At 37.5% G+C, this 19,525-nt stretch overlaps 1 protein-coding gene across 1 annotated transcript; it reads left to right on the plus strand.

The window, feature by feature from the left end:
• Positions 1-411: 411 nt before the first annotated feature.
• On the plus strand, positions 412-19,270 carry LOC137267548 (tRNA pseudouridine(38/39) synthase-like). Its single transcript, XM_067802025.1, has 17 exons — positions 412-501; positions 2,115-2,619; positions 3,294-3,982; positions 7,294-7,421; positions 8,532-8,672; positions 9,767-9,827; positions 10,011-10,095; positions 10,243-10,348; positions 11,445-11,505; positions 12,359-12,492; positions 12,709-12,826; positions 13,212-13,275; positions 14,533-14,595; positions 15,020-15,077; positions 16,245-16,300; positions 16,630-16,746; positions 17,583-19,270. Exons 2-17 carry the CDS (start codon positions 2,286-2,288, stop codon positions 17,675-17,677), a joined length of 2,310 nt encoding a protein of 769 aa, XP_067658126.1. The 5' UTR covers positions 412-501; positions 2,115-2,285; the 3' UTR covers positions 17,678-19,270.
• The last annotated feature ends 255 nt before the right edge of the window (positions 19,271-19,525 follow it).

Below are 19,525 nucleotides of genomic sequence, written 5' to 3' on the forward strand. Positions count from 1 at the left end.
TTTAAAAGTATGTTTTGTATGCATATATGTATTCTGATTTAATCAATGGTAAATGCTATAAACAAATTCTGAAAAAATCAATGAGATCGATATCAGTTATTGATGAAAAACATTCATTGTGTCATCAATCAACAGATTTAATGACAATATTATTTTCGGTTTAAAGGTAATTTGGGGAAATTCTTATCTAAGTAAAAGGTAGTGAAAGTGAAATTGGATTATTTAGAGGGTGATATAATGCGTAGGTATTTATAAATACACTTTGTCACATCTAAAATTATTAAAGTTCATATTTTATGACATCATTCATTTCAAAGGCATTAATTAGATTCAGATGAGGGTAGGAACAGACAGAGTTACGGGTACTGTCCGCGCACCCACCGGATAGGGGTCGCTGTTTACTTTCCCAGCAGAGGAAACAAAATGGCTTCACCCGGTTCAACTGCAGATATGCCCTCTCGACAAACTGCACCCGTTATGCTTGAAAATTTATCGAAGGAGGTAAGTGGCAGAGCTGGTATCAATCGCAGATGCCTTAACACGTTTGTGACTGAATATTAGCCCGTTAGGTGAGTTATGGAAAAGGTAATGGGGGTTTATAATGGGGTGGGGAGATCGGTCTTTTGTCAGCAGCGAGCGATGGCGATCGGCCAATACCCAGATGTGTCCAAGCGACTCCGCGCTACGCCCAACTCTGGTGAAAAATTTAATGACTGTGGCGTTTTAGATGACTGCGGAGGTTCTATTTGAGCAAGTGAGCTGTTTCATTTATTCCATGCATGTATTTGAAGGCTTAGTTTGATTGAAAATGTTATTTGTTAGACGGGTGCGATTGTAAAAGCTTTCGTTTTCAGTCATTTAATATTCAGGTCAGAGTGGTGTGACGTCACGCAAGCTTCGCTGCAAGGAGTTCACCTCGGACTGGGCGAAATGTGCCAGATGTTGATAGCTTGTAAATGTGTGGGACGATGTCCCGTTATTTTATCAATAAACGTGACTAGATACCAATAATTTGAAAAAATGTGACCAAACTTTAGCACATTTATTTCTGTAGGTGAAGCTCAATGCGAAAAAGAACATAGTAGATCTCAGTCAGTATTGAGAATACTCACTTTTTTGTGAAATAAAATGAATCTTTTTTAATGGTGTTACATGTTATGAACATGTTAATGTATGTTGAATATATTATTTGATGCAGTTTGTTTGAAAAGTGTATGTGTCTACAGAAAGGTGTTAGATGATATTTTTTTGTGTAAAACTTACACCAATTATCTTTGCTTGATACTGAACAAAAATCAAATTGTCAATAAGAGTAATAAAACCAGTGTAGTATTCCAGATACAAAATTATATTTTGTTCTTTTATTGTATTACCACATTTCTAAAAAAAATTCTTTCAACTGTAATCAATTAACACTGATTCTCAGTTGTTTTGTTTTGAGATTGGGATAGTTAACTTTGACTGTGGACCATTTTCAGGATTATTAGACATTTCTTGTATTTAGAATGGGCCACTGTCCTTGTGTCAATAGTAAACTTCAAAATTTTAAAGGGCCATTTTTTATTCTAATGTGCAAAATGGCCCATGGTCCCTGCCTTTCCCAAACTCATGCCCTAACATCATTCTATCGCCTTTAACCAAATTTATCAATTTGCTTTTAAGAAGTTATTAGTATTAGAAAAAAACAAACTTATTTCAGATTTTCAGATGTTCTGCTTTCCTCAAACACCTTTTGTAGATAACTGATAACAATCTATAGCTCTTTTTGTCTGAAAATGCATTATCATTCACTTTTCATGAAGATAGTCATTTCGCTTGCCATAATAGCCGTCAAAATCGGAATTGGATGGCAATAGTTTCTGTAAGAGTGTGGTCAGTACTCAGACAGGAGACAATCTAGGAAGACCAATACTCAGCAGTCTGATATGTGTCATACACATATTTTCTGGGTCTGTGTTGCACTGACCACTATATTGCCAGTTCTTGGCCTTATGAACAATACAGACCATTGTAGCTGCAATATTGTTGATTATGGTGTGAAACCCTACTCACTCACTTTCTGCTTTCTTTTGCCTGTCCTCTTCTGTGCTAACACTTCTCTTTCTACTGTCCAGCTTAGTACCAAGAAATACTCTACCAAGGACAATGTAATGGGGTGAGCGTCTCCTATGCAGAGCCATTCGCTTGCCAAGCTTCTTTAGCGCCTTGTGTGCTACACTACAATCACTACCCATGAAGAATACTCAATTCCTGTGATATTCAACCTACAGCCAGTATATACATTTATGTCTGAAAATCTCGCCAAAATGAAGGGGGAGAAAATAGCTTGTCAGGACCTGCGCCAGTACCTGTATAGCATTGATAATTATCGCCAAGCTAGCATGCTTCGGAAAGGACGAGAGGTGCACAAAATATATTGTGAAGTTCACAAGGGACCAAGTTTCCTTGACGACCGATTCACATTGACAGAGTTTGGAAAGATGGTGCTCCAAAATGGATCGGTCAGAGCAGGAAGAGCTAAAAATGTTCGTCACATAGTCATGGCGAGAGAGACTTTGTACTGCAGTGGGACAAATTCATGCAAGAGAGGATGTGGTGGATTCGGAGTTTGTGTCCCAGGTATTGAACTGTTTCAGTGTCTCTTGTGATTAAAAATCCATATCAAAATGCTTGTTCTGTAAAATAATTAAATGAAGCCTTAATTTGTGTTAAGTTTCTGAACTAGCAACATGTTCTCAAAATCAGTGGAAATGTTAAAAGAAATATAATGTCAGAACTTCAGAAATTATTCTGGAAAAATCACTGATAAAATGCTTTCTCTTCCTGTTATAATCTGCATTGTTATATTCATAATATCTTTTATTTTTATGTTAGGCCCTATGGTTGATCTTGTTGAACCAGTGTTGTGTCACATGTGACATGGAAATGCCACAATGTTAAAATGTTTTGAAATTACTGCAAGAAGAATATGAGATTTTGAAATCAATAAGGGCATTGAGTGCTAAGATTGACAGTGGAAGGGGAATAACTCTTCAGATAACTGTACACATGAATCAATGACATTGTCAAAGACATTTATTTTAAATTCCTTAAATGGAATGTAAACTTTGGGTATTTCAAGAAGTCAAGTTGGGTCAGTGTATGTTTTGAAATGAAGTCATTTAGGTTTTTCTAAAAAAATTAATGCCTATGAGGGGACCCTTTTATGTTTAATAAAACATTAAGCGTGATGAGATGAAATGTTTATTCATAAATTCAGCACTCTGTGACATATTTTTTGTCATCTGTTGCAGGATGTGAGAAACACAAAGTTCGTGGTCATAAGTGTAGTTTTCGGGTGAAACTGACAATGAGGCTAGGGTTCGCTGACTTCTGGTTTGTGGAAGTTTTGGGCAACCATTCAAACTTTACAGATGAGCCTGACCCAACCGCAACCGATGTGAAAAGAATGGTGTCAGAATATGAAGGCTATACCCAGACTGTAGTTCCTGCAATTGCTTCCAATAATGCCAGTGAAGAGAAGAAATTGGTCAGTAGCCCTGGAAAGCGTGGTGCTATATCTATTCCTGAAGTCTACTGTAACTCCCCAAGTCTGACAGTAACTAGTCACCATTTGAATATTCCTGTATTTCCTGAAACATACTCACTCAACTCTGTGAACCATGCCCAGTCACCGGCCCACTCCACTCCCACTTCTCAGGATGGCAATACTCAGTTATCTCCCCTCACAATGGCCATTAAACAGGAGCCAGTTGATGATGCATACCTTGGAGGCGTCATGCTTGCGTATGCAAATGGTCATGGAGCCATCCAGCTTCGGCAGTTAAATGAAATTAATCATGTGGAAAACAATAATGATGTCTCAAGTATGACCGACGATTCTGTCGTAGAGACTCAGACTTACGAAGATAGTCACACAAATGATGACATCGAAGAGGAGTATGTTGATATGATAACAGAGGAAAGTGACAACGAAGAAAAGGTATATCCTGGTTTAGTGGATGGTCATGGTTGCCACACTTCAGTGGTACGCATGTGCATGAAGATTGTAGCATGCTTTGGATGTTGGTAGCTTCTGGTCTAAAGCTGTGGAGAGCTGTATTACCTGCAGTTCTGTCCTGAGAGAGCTGCTCTTTCCATGGTGTTTGTTTTGACAAGGAATGGTTTTACAGTAGAAATCAGAATTGCCTGAACATTGTATTCATGTCTTGAATTTTCTCCTATCATTCTCTACACAAAACTGTTCTATAACATAAATTCCTTTGACAATATTTAATTGTTTGAGAATGCTTTGGTATTAATATTTAACTTCTTTCATTATTTTGTCATGTTAGTTCTCAGGATATTCATGGTTTTATGGTAAAGGAGTAGTGCAACAACCGTTTTGAGATTCACTGCCATGATAGTCATTCTAAAACTGGTTTGAATAATATTTGAACTTATTGTAACATCAATCCAGAGGAAAGCTACATTCCTGAACCAAGAACTAGTTTTAATTACAAGAAGGAATTTAACCTAAAACAGGCAGTTCTGATTTTGTTAGTCCTATGTTCATTGTATGGTTTGGTTGGTGTCTGGTTGTCCTTGGTGCAAGACATTGAAATGATTTATCACAAACTTAACATTGCTTAACCCTGATCAGATGGTGACAGGCAATATTATGTGGTATGTGATCTTTAGTGTACACACTTCAGCCGTGGTTGTCCTTTATGTGGGTGATACTATGCTTAACCATTTAACCCATTTCAATATTTCAGATTTAGATTATTTGGAGACCAAATAATCTTAAAGAGATTTAAATGATCCAATATCAGCTTGAATAAATGTATAATTCTTACACCTAGGAGGATGCCTTTGAAAGGTGGTGAATAACAATTGTCGTATATTTTCATTTCTCAGTGTATATTGATATGTATACTGGCACATGTAGCACTACAGCATAATTTGAATCTTGTTCAAATTGAAATGGAATGCATGCTTTTGTTGTGTTGTTTTGCAAATATAGACATGGCATGGGAATTACATGCATTTTGGAACGAAACGGATGCATGGGGATGATCACAGCATGAACATGGGGGCAACCTGACTTAACACACACGTAGTGTCTATCATGTCTGTTCAGTAGTTGCCATGCAACACAAACACAAAATTGATTGTGACCTTAAATTTCACACAGGAATATTATATATTTCACAGCATGCTTCTTTAAAACTGTAAAGATATTTCTTTCACATCCTATTGTTTTATATTTTCATTTTTTTTAACACTGTCTAATATTTTGATGGAGATGGGATTGTTGGGTATTTTTGCCATCGCTGATATCGTGACTGCTGACTTAAGACCAAACTGGTAGGAGGTTGTTGCTGTATTATAGCTGTCTCTGACTGAGACTGAGGTTGTGCAGTAGCTGGAGCTATTTTTTGTTTGTTCATTTATGGGAGAAGGAGTTTTGATTTTGCCCATTTTTGTTTATCGACTAAGAGACAAATATGACCATTTTTCTGGATTTCAGCTTGAATTGTTTTTAAAAGGTATAAAAGGAAAAAACAAAATAATTTGCATCTTTTATGCTTTGTTTTGCAGTTCATTGGATGCAATGGAATGGTTTAAGTTTCAAGAAATATGTGATCAAGATGTTTTTGGAGAAATATATCTTTTTCATCTCTGAGAATATTAAGAAGTGATCAATTTTAAGGAAGGAAAGATACAATTGTGTCCAATTTTTTTTATGATGATCCAATCAAACGTTAATTATGTATTCAAGCAAAAGAAAAGAAATATTCAACAAATTCAAGCACAACAAGAATTTTTAAGTGCTGCTTTCATTTCTTTCCCACAAAATGTAACTCTGAGAATTTGGATGAAATATTTATGGTAGTGGAGCATTTTTATTTTTCTTCGTAGTGAGTAACAGAAATTTTAATTTCTCAAACCAGTAACTAATAACATGGACAGGTGTTTTAAAATAGTATATTTTTGTACCCCCAAAATGGTTGCACTATCTCAAATTGTGTTCTTCACAATTCTCTTAAGATCAGTAATTACATCAAGCATTGAATTCTTTTTTTTTCATTTGCTGGATTTTCTCTGAGAATCTTTTCTCAATTTGTGGGAAATTCTTTTCTTAAAGGTTCTGATTATGTCTTGAGGTTTTCTAAAGACAAGTTAGGCAATGTATTGTGTGAAAGAAACACTTTTTGAACGTTTCAATCTATTGCACTATTTCTCTTTGGTGATACAGCAAGTTAACCTATGCTTCGCAGATTTTTATTTTTCATTTTTTTTTGGGAGGTATGTTGTATCCATGAACTAATTACATGTATCCTCAAACAAACAAACATCATTTTGTGCCTCTATATTTAAGAGTCAGTAACACCTGGCATGTACATGAAGTGCATGACACATTATGACACATGAGTTGTAATTGTGTATGTGTCTCACACTGTTGATATATATATATATATATATTTGTGATGTCACAATGTTCATATGCATGTTACTTGTCTGATGGTGATGAAATGTTCATAACAAATATAAGCATGCCTGGTTATTATGTTACTATGGTAACTGCAGGTGGTTCACTGCAGAGATATATTTTTGCTTTTGTACGCAAACTGTGATTATTGCATTTATGACTGAAAAAGGTTAATATTAGTCATCATGATCCCAGTTTTCACATATGTCAAGAAACACTGTTGCCACTTGTAAACATTGAATTTTTAATATGTAAATTCTGTTACAATAAGGGCAGTTGATTGTGCGCATTGGAAGAGACAACCAACAATGTAGAATGTGTATCAGACTGTCACAATGACTCCAGAATGAACGGTAGTGATAGTCAAGGTTTGTGACAGATGGTGTTTTTAGCCAGGATCTCATATGTGTCCATTTATGTAACCAGCTAATGGCCATCCAAGATGATCAGGTAAAGGTCATTCTGCTCATGCACCATGACAGTGGCAGATTATTGGATGTCCCTCAAAATGTGTAGTCCATTTCTTGTGTCCCCCAGCAGGATATTGCTGGAATATTGCTATATGTGCTGTAAATATAAACTCACTCACTCTGTCACTCAAACCAGGTTTTTGACTGCATCAGCGTTAATATTGTGGATAAGTCCATCTGTATTGTGCCCCATGTCATCCTGTGTTTTATCACGGTATTACTCAAAATATGCTGACTCCGTATGAAACTTGTAGTTTTATAGTCAGATTTATGACACAATGTTAGTTAGATGACCCCATAGGAACACCAGTGTTTCTGTTTTGTTTACTTTTGATTATTCCCTTGCAGGACTTGTTAACGCGAGTCCGTCAGTTGGAGGCTCATGTGACCCAGCTGAGAAATATTGTGCTCAAGGGAGAAGTGAAGGTTGATTGCAAGAAGAAACTGAAGGTCCAAAGAGAGTTTGATTTCTCAAAGTGAGTGTTGTGATTGTCTTGACTGTTGATGTATTATTTCTAAAGTGAGCTTGTTGGAATTGAAGACATGTGATCCCTGTAGTCAGGTATAAGTGACTTGTCACCTATTTGTTTTGTCCAGGTCTTTTGTAATAGTTGTCAGGCATATTCCCTTAAGAGTGGAAGATTGTTGTCATCGATGGCAATTTAAACTCTTTTTCTACTCTTTTAACCATTACATAGTGTTAGTGTTAAGTGGAACCAAAATCATTCTTAAGAAAACGTATGATTAATGGGCGATCTTTTTCTCACTTCCGGTCCGGTCTGGTTCCGGACTCAAATGCGCTGCACCAACTTGCTGCCGAACCCAGCAAATGCATTGCTGTGATCACCTTTATTGAAAAAGCGATCATTTACGAAGAAAAGCCATTTACTGACACGTTTCGCTTTGATTTTGAGTTTAGAAAGGCATTGTTTGTTTAATTTCCAAGTGCAGTACGAACTGACACGATATAGATAAAGAGGGAAAATCGCAATGAAAAATCGGTATATTGTCACAGCATGTCCTACGACAGAACACGAGGCAGTGCAAGTCTTGGGTGTCGTAACATCAAACGTGTGATTAATACTGAGCGATTAAACCTTGCCACAATGTTGTCTGCTTCACTCCTGCCTGCCAACGAAACCACAGACAGGTTATGTAACTCTGTCGCAAGAGCACTGCAGTGACATCATGTGAGGAAGAATTTTCAATTGTATGTAAAATGTATAACAAGCTCATAAGTTAGATGATTTCTCAATTTACTGATGTCATAATGATAAATCACGGCAAGTGGAATAAAAGTCAAGACAGGTTACTGTCCTGTGGCCAGTGGCTTTGAACCCTTGAATGTACACTCACACATATACATGCTCTAAACCTGAAATAATCTGGAATGCTAGATACAACCTCATTTCACACTATCCTATATCCTATTTGTGTAGATGGATGCTCATGGTACAGGCCTGATTATTTATACTCTGTTGCCATATAGCTGGGGTAGTGCTAAGTACTGTGTTTAACATTAAACCAACCATTTTACACTCCTTTTGCCTGGACTGCAGTGTTAAAACAAGCTTTTTACATGTCAGGTACAACACTCGTCACATTGCCTTGAAGATAGCGTACCTGGGGTGGGACCACCAGGGCTTCGTAGTTCAGGAAGAGACGGACAAGACCATCGAGGCAGCTCTTTTTGATGCCCTGCTCAAAACACGGCTCATTGAATCCAGGTAAGATGCCCATGGACATTTAGCCATCAATATTAATAACCTTATTTGATGTCTGATCCTTCAATTCTTAATCTGAATCTCTCAGCCCTGAAATCTGACAAAGCTGCCATCATTAAAATCTGTTGTTTTCACAGAAGAGTACAAGAATGTTTTTGTCTGCTACCACTAAGTTGTTAAACTGAATTTTTATATTTTTGACATTTTGTTTCTGATAAATGTTGTGATTTTACCAATTGTGATTATGATGTTGGATACCCAAAGTAGATATCTTCAAAGGGACCAACTAACGCATGCTTAAATCGATAAACAATTGAGATTAAATTGAGACATCGCCAAACTCTCAGCTTATCAGGAATGAGCATGTTGCTCAAGGGGAGATAATTCACAAAAGTGTGTGCCAACTAAAGATACAGCCAGAAGTGACTCTGAATGTATTGTTTACTGAACCGAATACAAACTCAAATGGTTTCATTGAAGTGTTAAGTAATCTCTCAGATTTAAGACTCAAAGCACTAAGAGTGAACCCATGAAATCCAGAATAGCCTTTTAAAAACTATTGATATATTGGTGTTTCATGGATGGTGCATATTTTTCCTGTGGTTTTATTGTAATGCTACATTCACTCTCTGAACTAATTCTCCCAATTTTTCCAGTGGGAACAAATATAGCTCAGATTCTATCACAAGTCAAGATATTGGCGAAAGCTTTTAGTGCTGTCTTTGTAGAAAAGCAAGTTTACTTTCAACATTTTTGGGGGTTTCACTGTCAACTGTACACTGAAAGCAGGTGATCTCTTCGTTGTGAGACAAGGGTTGGCAAGGTGGCAGTTGTGATGTCATCCACACTTTCAAACTGTTTCTATACCTGACATGAACTTCTGAATTAAAGTCTGTATCAAAACAACAGAGAAGTCTAGCCTTGCCAGTCACCTTACATTTTGTATGTGAAATTGACCATCTGTTTTCGGAAACCTGATAAGTGAATAATTTTACAGCGTTGTGAATTTGTTGTTTTTGTTGGGATAATTTTCTGGATGTGTGAGGTTTGGATAAAGGGGACACAACTGTATTGCATTGTGTGTGTTAATGTTGCAGGGAGGTGTCCAACTATCATCGATGCGGGAGAACAGACAAGGGAGTCAGTGCCCTCAGCCAGGTAAATAACCTATCTGTGCTTTCATGGTTTTTCAGACCATCTCTAATGCATGAGTGATTTGGTTCTTGCTGAGAAAATGGATATTATATATTGAAATGCATCAGAATCAAATGCAAAATGTTAAAATAGTCATGCAGTAGGAAGTTTTTGTTTTCTTTCTTAATATGAAGATACTTATTACAGGTGATATCTATTGACCTCCGGACCAACCTACTTGACGGACCAGGTGTGAAACAGAGAGATGGTGGCTCCGCACACCTCAGACAAGGTATGGGCCTTTTGAAAACCAAATTTTCATTCCTTTACATTCATTCTGGTTGTCTTGCCAGTCCCAGTTTGTTTTGCTAGACACTTTTTTAGTACACAAATTCATTACCTTGAAAGCCAAATGTAATGGAGGTTTGTTGTGTTTCAGGTGAAAAGAGTACCGAGATACGCTATGTACATATTCTCAACAAAGTTCTTCCCCCTGAGATAAGGGTCTTGGCCTGGGCACCTGTAGAACACAACTTTAGTGCTAGGTAAGTAAAAATGCTTTTCATGTGAATTTTTTAATTTTGAAAGTGTGTGTTAACAAAACAAAAGCACTTTATGAAAAATCAGTGTTCGTCCTGGTAACTTCTATTGCATTTGATTTTATGATTCTGTTTGCACTCAGTGCTACATTAAGTGGATTTTGTGGAGAAAATGGGTGTTACTGTTCAATCAGACTTTAATTTCATGCTTTCAATACCTTGGTTATCTGGCAGTGATTCATTTATTCACAAGCCGTCTTGATTAAGCTGCTCATTGAAACAATAACAGTCCTTTAGTGTGCAAAAATTATGTTATCAAAGATTAAAGTCAGGGAATTGCACTAGATCCCATTTTGGTTATTGTCTTTATGTTTTATGGGTGATAAAAAGACTAAAATGCATTCCGTCCATCTGTGCATCAGTGCACATTCGTCTTTTCTGGAGCAGAACTTCCAAACCATGTAATATTTCTTCATCAAACTTGGCAAACAATAGATCTGGTGGTGTGCTGGTGTCTTTAGGTAGTTTTGGAATTTTGATTAAGATGGGTTTTTTTTGCGTTTCCATGGCAGCACATCTGAATTTGACTGAAATTGATGATTGTACACTTTTCCAGAGCAGAACTTTAAAACCACTCACTAGTTCTTCTCCAAACTTGGCACATAGATTGGTATTGTGGTGTATTGGTGCCTTTTGGTAGTTTTTGAATTCTGAATAAAATAACTTGTGTTTCCATGGCAACAGGTTTGACTTCAACTAAATTTGGTGTTTGTGTTCTTTTCCGGGGCAGAATTTAAAACTGTTCTTCACCAAGATTGACACATTGATAGATCTGGTGGTGTACTGGTGCCTTAAAGTAGTTTGGAATTCTGAATAAGATATTTTTGTGTTTCCATGCCAACAATATTTAGACTGAATTTGGTGGTAGTATTTCTTTCAATACTCTCCTTCCATTTCGCCATGCACACACCAAAACATTTGACATGACGATAACTAGTACATATATTCAATGAGAGTATTTTGCCTTTGTGTGGCATATTGATGAATTTGTAATCTTTTTATGTTTTATGTTTTGTGTTGACAAAATGTTGTTCTGTTACAGATTTAGTTGTAAACGAAGGACTTACAAGTATTACTTCCCCAAAGGAAATTTGGATTTAGGAGTAAGTGGCATTTTCATTATCTATTAGACACATGCTAAAATCACTGTCTGTGTCAGTGCATTACAAATGCTTAGGGGTTGTATAAAGGGGCCCTGTTCCTCAAAGCGATTTTAGCGCTGTGACATTTTTAAGTAAAGTATAGGAGTTATGATCATCTCAGCGTTTCGATTGCTTTGAGGAGTTGGGACCTGGTCTTGGGCTTTCCTGAATTCATAGGCACAGACAGTGGTCTCATATTCCATCACTACAGAAAATTTAGATTGGCAGATTATTTTCTCAAGTCCGTTTTTCATGTTATCATTTGTCAGAAAAGACTACAGACTAGTTCAGTATGACCAATAATGTCTACCCTTGGTTTTCCTTACATATTAGACCCGTGAAGGTCCCAGGGTAGAATAGGCCTTCAGCAACCCATGCTTGCCATAAAAGGCAACTATGCTTGTCGTAAGAGGCGACTAACAGGATGTGGTGGTCAGACTCGCTTACTTGGTTGACATATGTCATCGGTTCCCCATTGTGCAGATCGATGCTCATGTTGTTGATCACTGGATTGTCTGGTCCAGACTCTATTATTTACATGACCACTGCCATATAGTTGGAATTTTGCTGAGTGGAGCATAAAACTAAACTCACTCACTCACTCCTTCCGTATTTATCTTCCACCATGCCTTGGAGTGATGAAAATACTGTTTGTATGCTCAACCACATGGCCAAAAGGATGCAGTGAGCCCTGCTGTCTTCAGCAGAATGTTGGGTTCATTAGGAGAGCATGTATTACACTTAAATGATTTCCTGTTGTCATGTTATCTACAAGGGGAGATAGCTGCATATTGAACTTGTGTTTCAATTCCAGGCGATGTGTGAGGCATCAGCAAAATTAATAGGAGAGCATGACTTCCGCAACCTTTGCAAGATGGATGTGGGCAATGGTGTTGTCAACTTCATGAGAAGAATCTTATCTGCAGAGATCAAGATTTTAGATGAAAGGTTGGTATTATTAACATTTAATTTCCATATTGGCCTGAAATACTCAATGTTCACAAAAATTAAACTGACCATGACTGAATATATAACAACATGTAAAAGAAGATAGTGTAATTTGCCAAGTGAGACTGTAACTGTTAGTTTGTGATGGTGTTTGATCTGATACACACTGAACAAAACAGGAGCAAGATTTTTTGTAAGGAATATTTCCATTTGCAGAGAAAATGGGTACCAGATGTGTGAGCTGACAATAGTTGGTCAGGCCTTCCTGTGGCATCAAGTGCGATGTATTGTGGCCGTCCTCATGCTTGTGGGGCAGGGCAAGGAGGGGCCAGATGTGAGTACTGACCATCAGCTGGATATTACAGGGCTCAATACTCTCTTCCCTCCTTTTGTTTGTAGAAAACAAAAAATATGTGCCCACCTTAAGATGTATGTAGCTGGACATTTTGCAATTGCTATCTGCAAAATTAAAGATATCTTTGTTTTGGCTGCACAAATATAGTTTGTTGCTCACAACATGGCAAGGTTTGAATATTCATAAAAGGGCCTTTATTTTAGGTCCCTGTCTTGATAAGCCTTGGATTGAGCAGTCTTGAATAAATTTAGCAAATACTATTTATGATCTTGTCGTGTATCAATCCACTGATTTTTCAGTGCTCTGTTAAGACCAATAAGAGTCGAGAGTATGTAAACTGAACATTTTTGTTTCCTTCATACAGATTATTGATGAATTACTGAACATCGAACAGAACCCCAGAAAACCTCAATACACGATGGCCTCGGGTAAGACAACAGGTCACCACCTGATATGGGTGAATGGCACTTGAAAAGTGCTGTGGAAATACTATGCTATTATTAACAGTTGTAACTAACATAAATGATTGAGCAAACGTTACTCTTGTTTTAAATAAAGATGTCTTCCTTCCTCTGTTGGGAGATTTAAAGGGCTAGAGGATGAAAGGCATGAGTTTCTTGCATCCCAAGTACACTGTCATCAGGCTCCCGATTGTTCTTGGTGCGCTTGGTTTGGCGCCTCCTGATCTGTGCCAAGGAGAGTGCACAGGTTCTCCACTGGGAGCACAGTACTTCTGACACTGGGGATAATGCAGACAGCTGCAGTGTTGGGGAGTCTACATGTTCTCAAAAAAGTTCTTGGTGGGTTCAACTAGGCAGTGTTTCCTGGAAGAAGTACCGTTCTCAGTCTGGACTGCGTGTAAAGGGGGCAAGAGCCCTGCCTGACTGTCAAATCAAATGGATCAAATGAACTCTCTCTGCTGCATATTTATTTGACCTGTAAAACATAATAACAATAAGAGGTATTGCATTCCTTGGTCATGTGGGAATGCTGTAATTGTAGGTGAACTCAGTTCATCATGATTGTTTTAGGTCTATCAAGGTGTTACCTGTACGTTTTAGGTGTATCGGCATGTTACCTGTATGATTCAGGTCTGTCAACATGATACCTGTACGTTTTAGGTCTATCAACGTGTTACCTGTGCGTTTTAGGTCTATCAGCATGTTACCTGTATGATTCAGGTCTGTCAACATGATACCTGTACATTTTAGGTCTATCAACGTGTTACCTGAACGTTTTAGGTCTATCAACATGTTACCTGTACATTTTAGGTCTATCAGTGTGTCACCTGTACTCATATTTTGAGACCTGCTTCACTTTCATACTTCATGATGTCGCACTGTTCAAGAAGTTGTCATTCCATACTCACTTCCTCATTTTGTACCCGAGTACCTCATCAATTCTGTCACTCAGAAATAAAAGATATGTTAGTAATTAGTATGGGAGCATGAAAAGTATGCTGTTTGAATGTCAATCTTCTATTTCACATTGCTTGTTTTGTACTCTTGTGATGGTGGGATAGCTTCATTGTTAAGGCATTCGTTCATCACACTGAAGCTGTGTTCAGTTCCCCACATGGGTACAAAGTGTGAAGCCCATTTCTGATGGCCCCTGTTGTGATATTGCTGGAATATTGCTAAAGGCACCAAAAAGCCTTAACTCACTCACTTGTTTTGTATTTTCAGAAATCCCTCTGGTGCTGTATGATTGTGATTTTGGAGATGATGTTGAGTGGGTCTATGAAGCAGGTATGTGTGGACAAAAATAGGTTTTTGACACATTCTGTATGACTGTATGGCTTTACAAGCAATGAAATTTATTCCCCAGTCAGTGAAGAGTGTGATTTTATTGTTTTTATATGTATATGTATTTTTTTTCATTTTCTGAAGACATAAATGTGAACAATTGTGTGCAAATTGTGAAACTGATGTTCACCCAGTAATCTGTATATGCCTCTAAAAATACAGCAATTTATTATTTATTGAAAATGACCTAAATCAGTAACTGGAGAAACAAATTCTGTGAGATTGGTCATTACACAATAATGTAACACGAGCCCCTATTTAGCCAATCAGGAAACAGTCTGCTTGTGTGCGTTGCCTAATTGAATGAAACATGAATAATTGAATCCCGTTGAAGGTATTTATTGTAGTGTGTTTTTTGTTCCTTAAGACTGGCATGAAGACAACATTCGCCATCTGCAGCAACTTTGGGCCCAACATGCCGTCAGGTAAAGTCACAAGTTCAGCTTTGTTTGCACAGTCAGCAATACCTGTACTTCGACTGGAATATATTATGCTTTGACAGTTTGCCCTTCTGTCTTCCTTGTCTCTTGAGGCCCATGAAGGTCCAGGGTAGAATAGGCCTTCAGCAACCCATACTTGCCATAAAAGGTGATTATGCTTGTCATAAGAGGCGACTAATGGGATCTAGTGGTCGGACTCGCTTACTTGGTTGACACATGTCATCAGTTCCCAGTTGAGCAGATTGTTGCTCATGCTGATGATCACTGGATTGTCCGGTCCAGACTCGATTATTTACAGACCGCCGCCATATAGCTGGAATATTGCTGAGTGTGGCATGAAACTATTCTCACTCACTTACACAGTCAGCAGTATGCATTACGTTTTATGATTCTCTTCAGTGCTGTAAGTAATAATTCATTGAATGGTAGCATGAGCATGGCATGCCGTTTGTCTCCTCATATGCCAAGCACGGGTTATTGAACACCACTACTTACCCAGCCACGATATAGCTGGAATATTGCAGAGTATATTAAATGTCAAATTACAAACCCATAACTGCACCCCACATTAAATGTAGTGAATTCAGGACATTGTTTTTAGGGTTTCATTTCACCCAGTGGTGTTCTGATTAATTGAAATAATCGAAGATTGGTTGCAGTGACCAAGCAATCAATCATAATTTCTCAGATTTTGGAACCACTGTTTTAGTGTTTGAAACACTTGATGATGGAACATATGTGCAGAGTTGTCATTGCTGAAAAAATATTTAATTCCTAGAAAAGTCACCTCACTAACTGAAAAGTCATGACTGAGTATTTATTGAAGACTCCAGGAAGTTTATGTTCATGATATATTAGTCATTACTTTAAAGTAGTAAGTTGCGTCATGTTATACATATCTGCAATAACAACATGGATAGGAAATTCTGAAAAAATTACACTAACCAATTTTTTTTCTGTGTGATTGTTCATTGGTTGTGAAGCAATCATCAGTTGTGTTATTTCAACCAATTACCAACACTAGTTTCACCAGTCCTTATAACACTGAAATTAAGTTGAGTTCGACGATTTTAGTTGTGTCACTTTTTCTCCATTACCTTGTTTGAATAAAGTGAAAGCAAAATGTGATGGAAATCATTTCTTTTGCTACAGGGCAGCCATGATTAAAGGCATGTTGGACCAGCTTGACACAGCCAAAGTTGAAACAGGTATGCAATGTTTTTGGGTATTTTTTTGTTGCAAACACATTCAAGAGTGATTATATATTGTTGACTTAATGTGAGATATAGATTATACAAGAGTTAACTTCAGTAATTGACCTGTCATTGCTCACTAAACAAAATCGAAGTAAGGTAAGGTAGGTGAGATAGTGAGGTCATGTGCTCGTTGAAAATCTTGCAAAATTTTGGCTCATTTTTAGATAGGAGTTATTCCACTTTCTGAAAGCAGTGAAATACCACTAATTATTGAATCAGATTCTTTCATATCAAATTGTCTGTTAATCGAAATGGTGTAAACACAGTGATTTATCCTTCAGAGTCTGACATTGCTCCATGGAATGAGTTGAGTGCACCCATTCTGCAGCAGTCAGAGTGGCTCACACCAGGTAACAAACCCAGGATATACAGGCCTTTGCTGGAACGACCCGTGTGCGGTAAGAACTACACAGCTATTTCTCTGACTAAGTTGTCCCAGCAATATGCAGAGCTTTAACACCCTTTATCTGATTATTACAATGGTTCTTGGTCACACCGGATGTGTAGTAGGTCACATAAACTCCAAACATTTACAAGCATCATCTGTTAGGACTTCCTTTTTCATGCTTTTAGTTTGAATTCATGGTCAAAATTCACTAATTCACTAAATTCACTAATACTCAACCTATGGGGATCCAGGATGTAAATTTAGGCCCCCAGTAATATGTATTTGTGTTCGGAAGCAAGGAAGTTGATCTCTGATTCATCATAAGATTTGATAATTCATTGACCAGTACTATGTAGCTGGAATATTGCTTAGTGCGCCTCCTAGACTGTGTAGGTGGGTGGTTTGAACCCAGGCACAGTCAAACCTAGATGTTAAAAGAAGGTACTTGTTATTATCCTGACCAGTGCTCAGCACACAATGAGTATTCATGTTCAGATGTGGCATGGTGGATTAGCTCTATGGAACAACATTAATATTAACTTGTAGAAATGTACATGCATGCATATATGAGCATGTATGTCACTACTTAGGTACAGTAAAGTTGAAAGTGAAAACCCCCATTTCACCTCACCTGCTGTGTAAAAAACAATCCCTCAGTGGGTGGTGTGGTAACCTAGTGGTTAAAACAGTTTTTTGCCGAAAACCTTTGTTTGATTCCTCAACATTGGTGCAATGTCTGAACAACATTTCAGGTATCCTGTTACATGATTTTGCTGGAATATTGCAGAAAACCTTGTAAAGCCTGGCCCACTGACTGTAAGTCTGAATCCTGTTTTTGTTTTACAGATAGTTTAGAAGACAGAATTGAACATTTTGCCAAGCGTCGGAAGACTGACCATCACACAGAACAGAGTGAAGACAATGGAAATGGACTTTCATGAAATTAACTCCCACTGTTTGTGTGAAAAATTTCCAGTCTGACAACCGGGTCCACTTGCAAACCTACTGAACTGAGAAACAAACAGTATGGCTTCCGCTTATGGCTTCCGCGTATGGTGCAAACATGTATTAATGACCCTTCCTTGACTCTTCTACTTTGGGAGTTAACAATGTTGACACAATCATTTTCCTCTTATTCCTGAGGAATAAAAAATGTTAACACAATCATTTTCATTTGCTTATTTAAAGCAATCTGAAGTCAGCTGTTTTACAGATTCTTCTTTACAAGAATAGTTATTATTTTTCAAACTTCATGCAAGGGTACAGAATGAAGTCATGCCTCTGAAGTTGGACAGCAAAAGCCTCAATCCATCTCTTTGCTATCAGTCTTTACATTGAAGATGTATTAGTTATTGCAACTAAGATCGAGTCAGATATGACATTGATGGTGTATTAGATTTATTTTGTAGCCTGCTTTGGTGCAATTTGGAATTTATTTATGATATGCTTCTCGCATTGTTTTAGCCTTTCTTTATGCTGAAGTTTTAAAGACTGAATTTTGGTGAGAAAAATTGGTTTGAAGTGAATGAGGATGTTTGTCATTTAAGGTTGAAGGTGATGGAATTCTAGGGTCATTCTTTCTGCCTCTTCCTTTCTTTGTATATGAGATTGAACCATGCTCATTGAACACATTCCCTTTTGCATTTAACTTACAACTGGACAACTTTAGATCTTTAAATTCTTGACTTGCGATATGTTTTTATGTCATTCCTTGGATGAAAACCTCAGTCATTAAATAACTGCATTTTTGTTTTCATTATTTTCACTGCCTCATGAAACATTAAATTTGTTATTAAGTTATTTGCAAGAATAAGACTTTTACTGTGTTTTGCACTGTAGACTTTGAAAGTGCAGTTTTGATTCGATTGTATTGGTTGAAATTGAAATCGGAAGTGAAATGCTATTGGCAATGCCTGCACTTTGTTTGTCATTAGGCACATTTGTCACTGGGGGTGGGGTTAAATATGGGATGACAACCTTCTTCTCAGTGCACAAAATGTGTGTGTTTGTCAGGTAAATAAGTATGTGCAACACCTTTCATCTTAATCAAGGGTGGTGGGGTGGCATAGAGCGTTGACTTGTCATACCGAAGATCAGGGTTTGATTCCCCACGTGGGTAAAATGTGTGAAGCCCATTTCTGGTGTCACCTGACGTGATATTACTGGAGCAGAGATAAAAGTGGTGTAAAACATAGTCAAGCATCTTTGTACATAAACTTGCAACAGAGATGGAAGTCGGCATTGTGCCAATATTTATGCCTTTCCAGTCTTTTCATATATCCTCTACAGTTCCATCCATAATTTGGTTGAATGCAGGAGTAATTTACTTGTACACACTGGTCAGTTTCCAGTAGGGCAGTCTCTGAAAATATTAACGTGTGTACACTTACATGTCCGGATGCTGTATGAGTGGACGGCGACAGTGACATCAGTACTGATATGGTTGTTCCATTGGTACACCCCTTACATGGCCTTCTTTATTGAAACTTTGTTTCCTTAGTCAACAGTGTTTAATGGTAAGAAAGAAATAAAAACTAAACATAAATATGGAAATCCTTCTCCTCACCTTAAGATCCTTGAGTTTTTCGTACTCCTGGAAATGTGTATTCAATCATCTGGTCTTAGTAATCAATGTATTGATGAAAAATATGTGTCATATGAGACATCTGCATGAAAAATCCATTCAATGTCAGTGGTAGTTCCAGTAAAATTATTTACCATATTTGCGATAAATTCTTATTTGCAAAAGGGAGACTTTGTAATAATAATGTTGTTGATGCTTGGGGCTT

Source organism: Haliotis asinina, chromosome 16, assembly GCF_037392515.1.
Source record: "Haliotis asinina isolate JCU_RB_2024 chromosome 16, JCU_Hal_asi_v2, whole genome shotgun sequence".
Classification (NCBI taxonomy): domain Eukaryota; kingdom Metazoa; phylum Mollusca; class Gastropoda; order Lepetellida; family Haliotidae; genus Haliotis; species Haliotis asinina.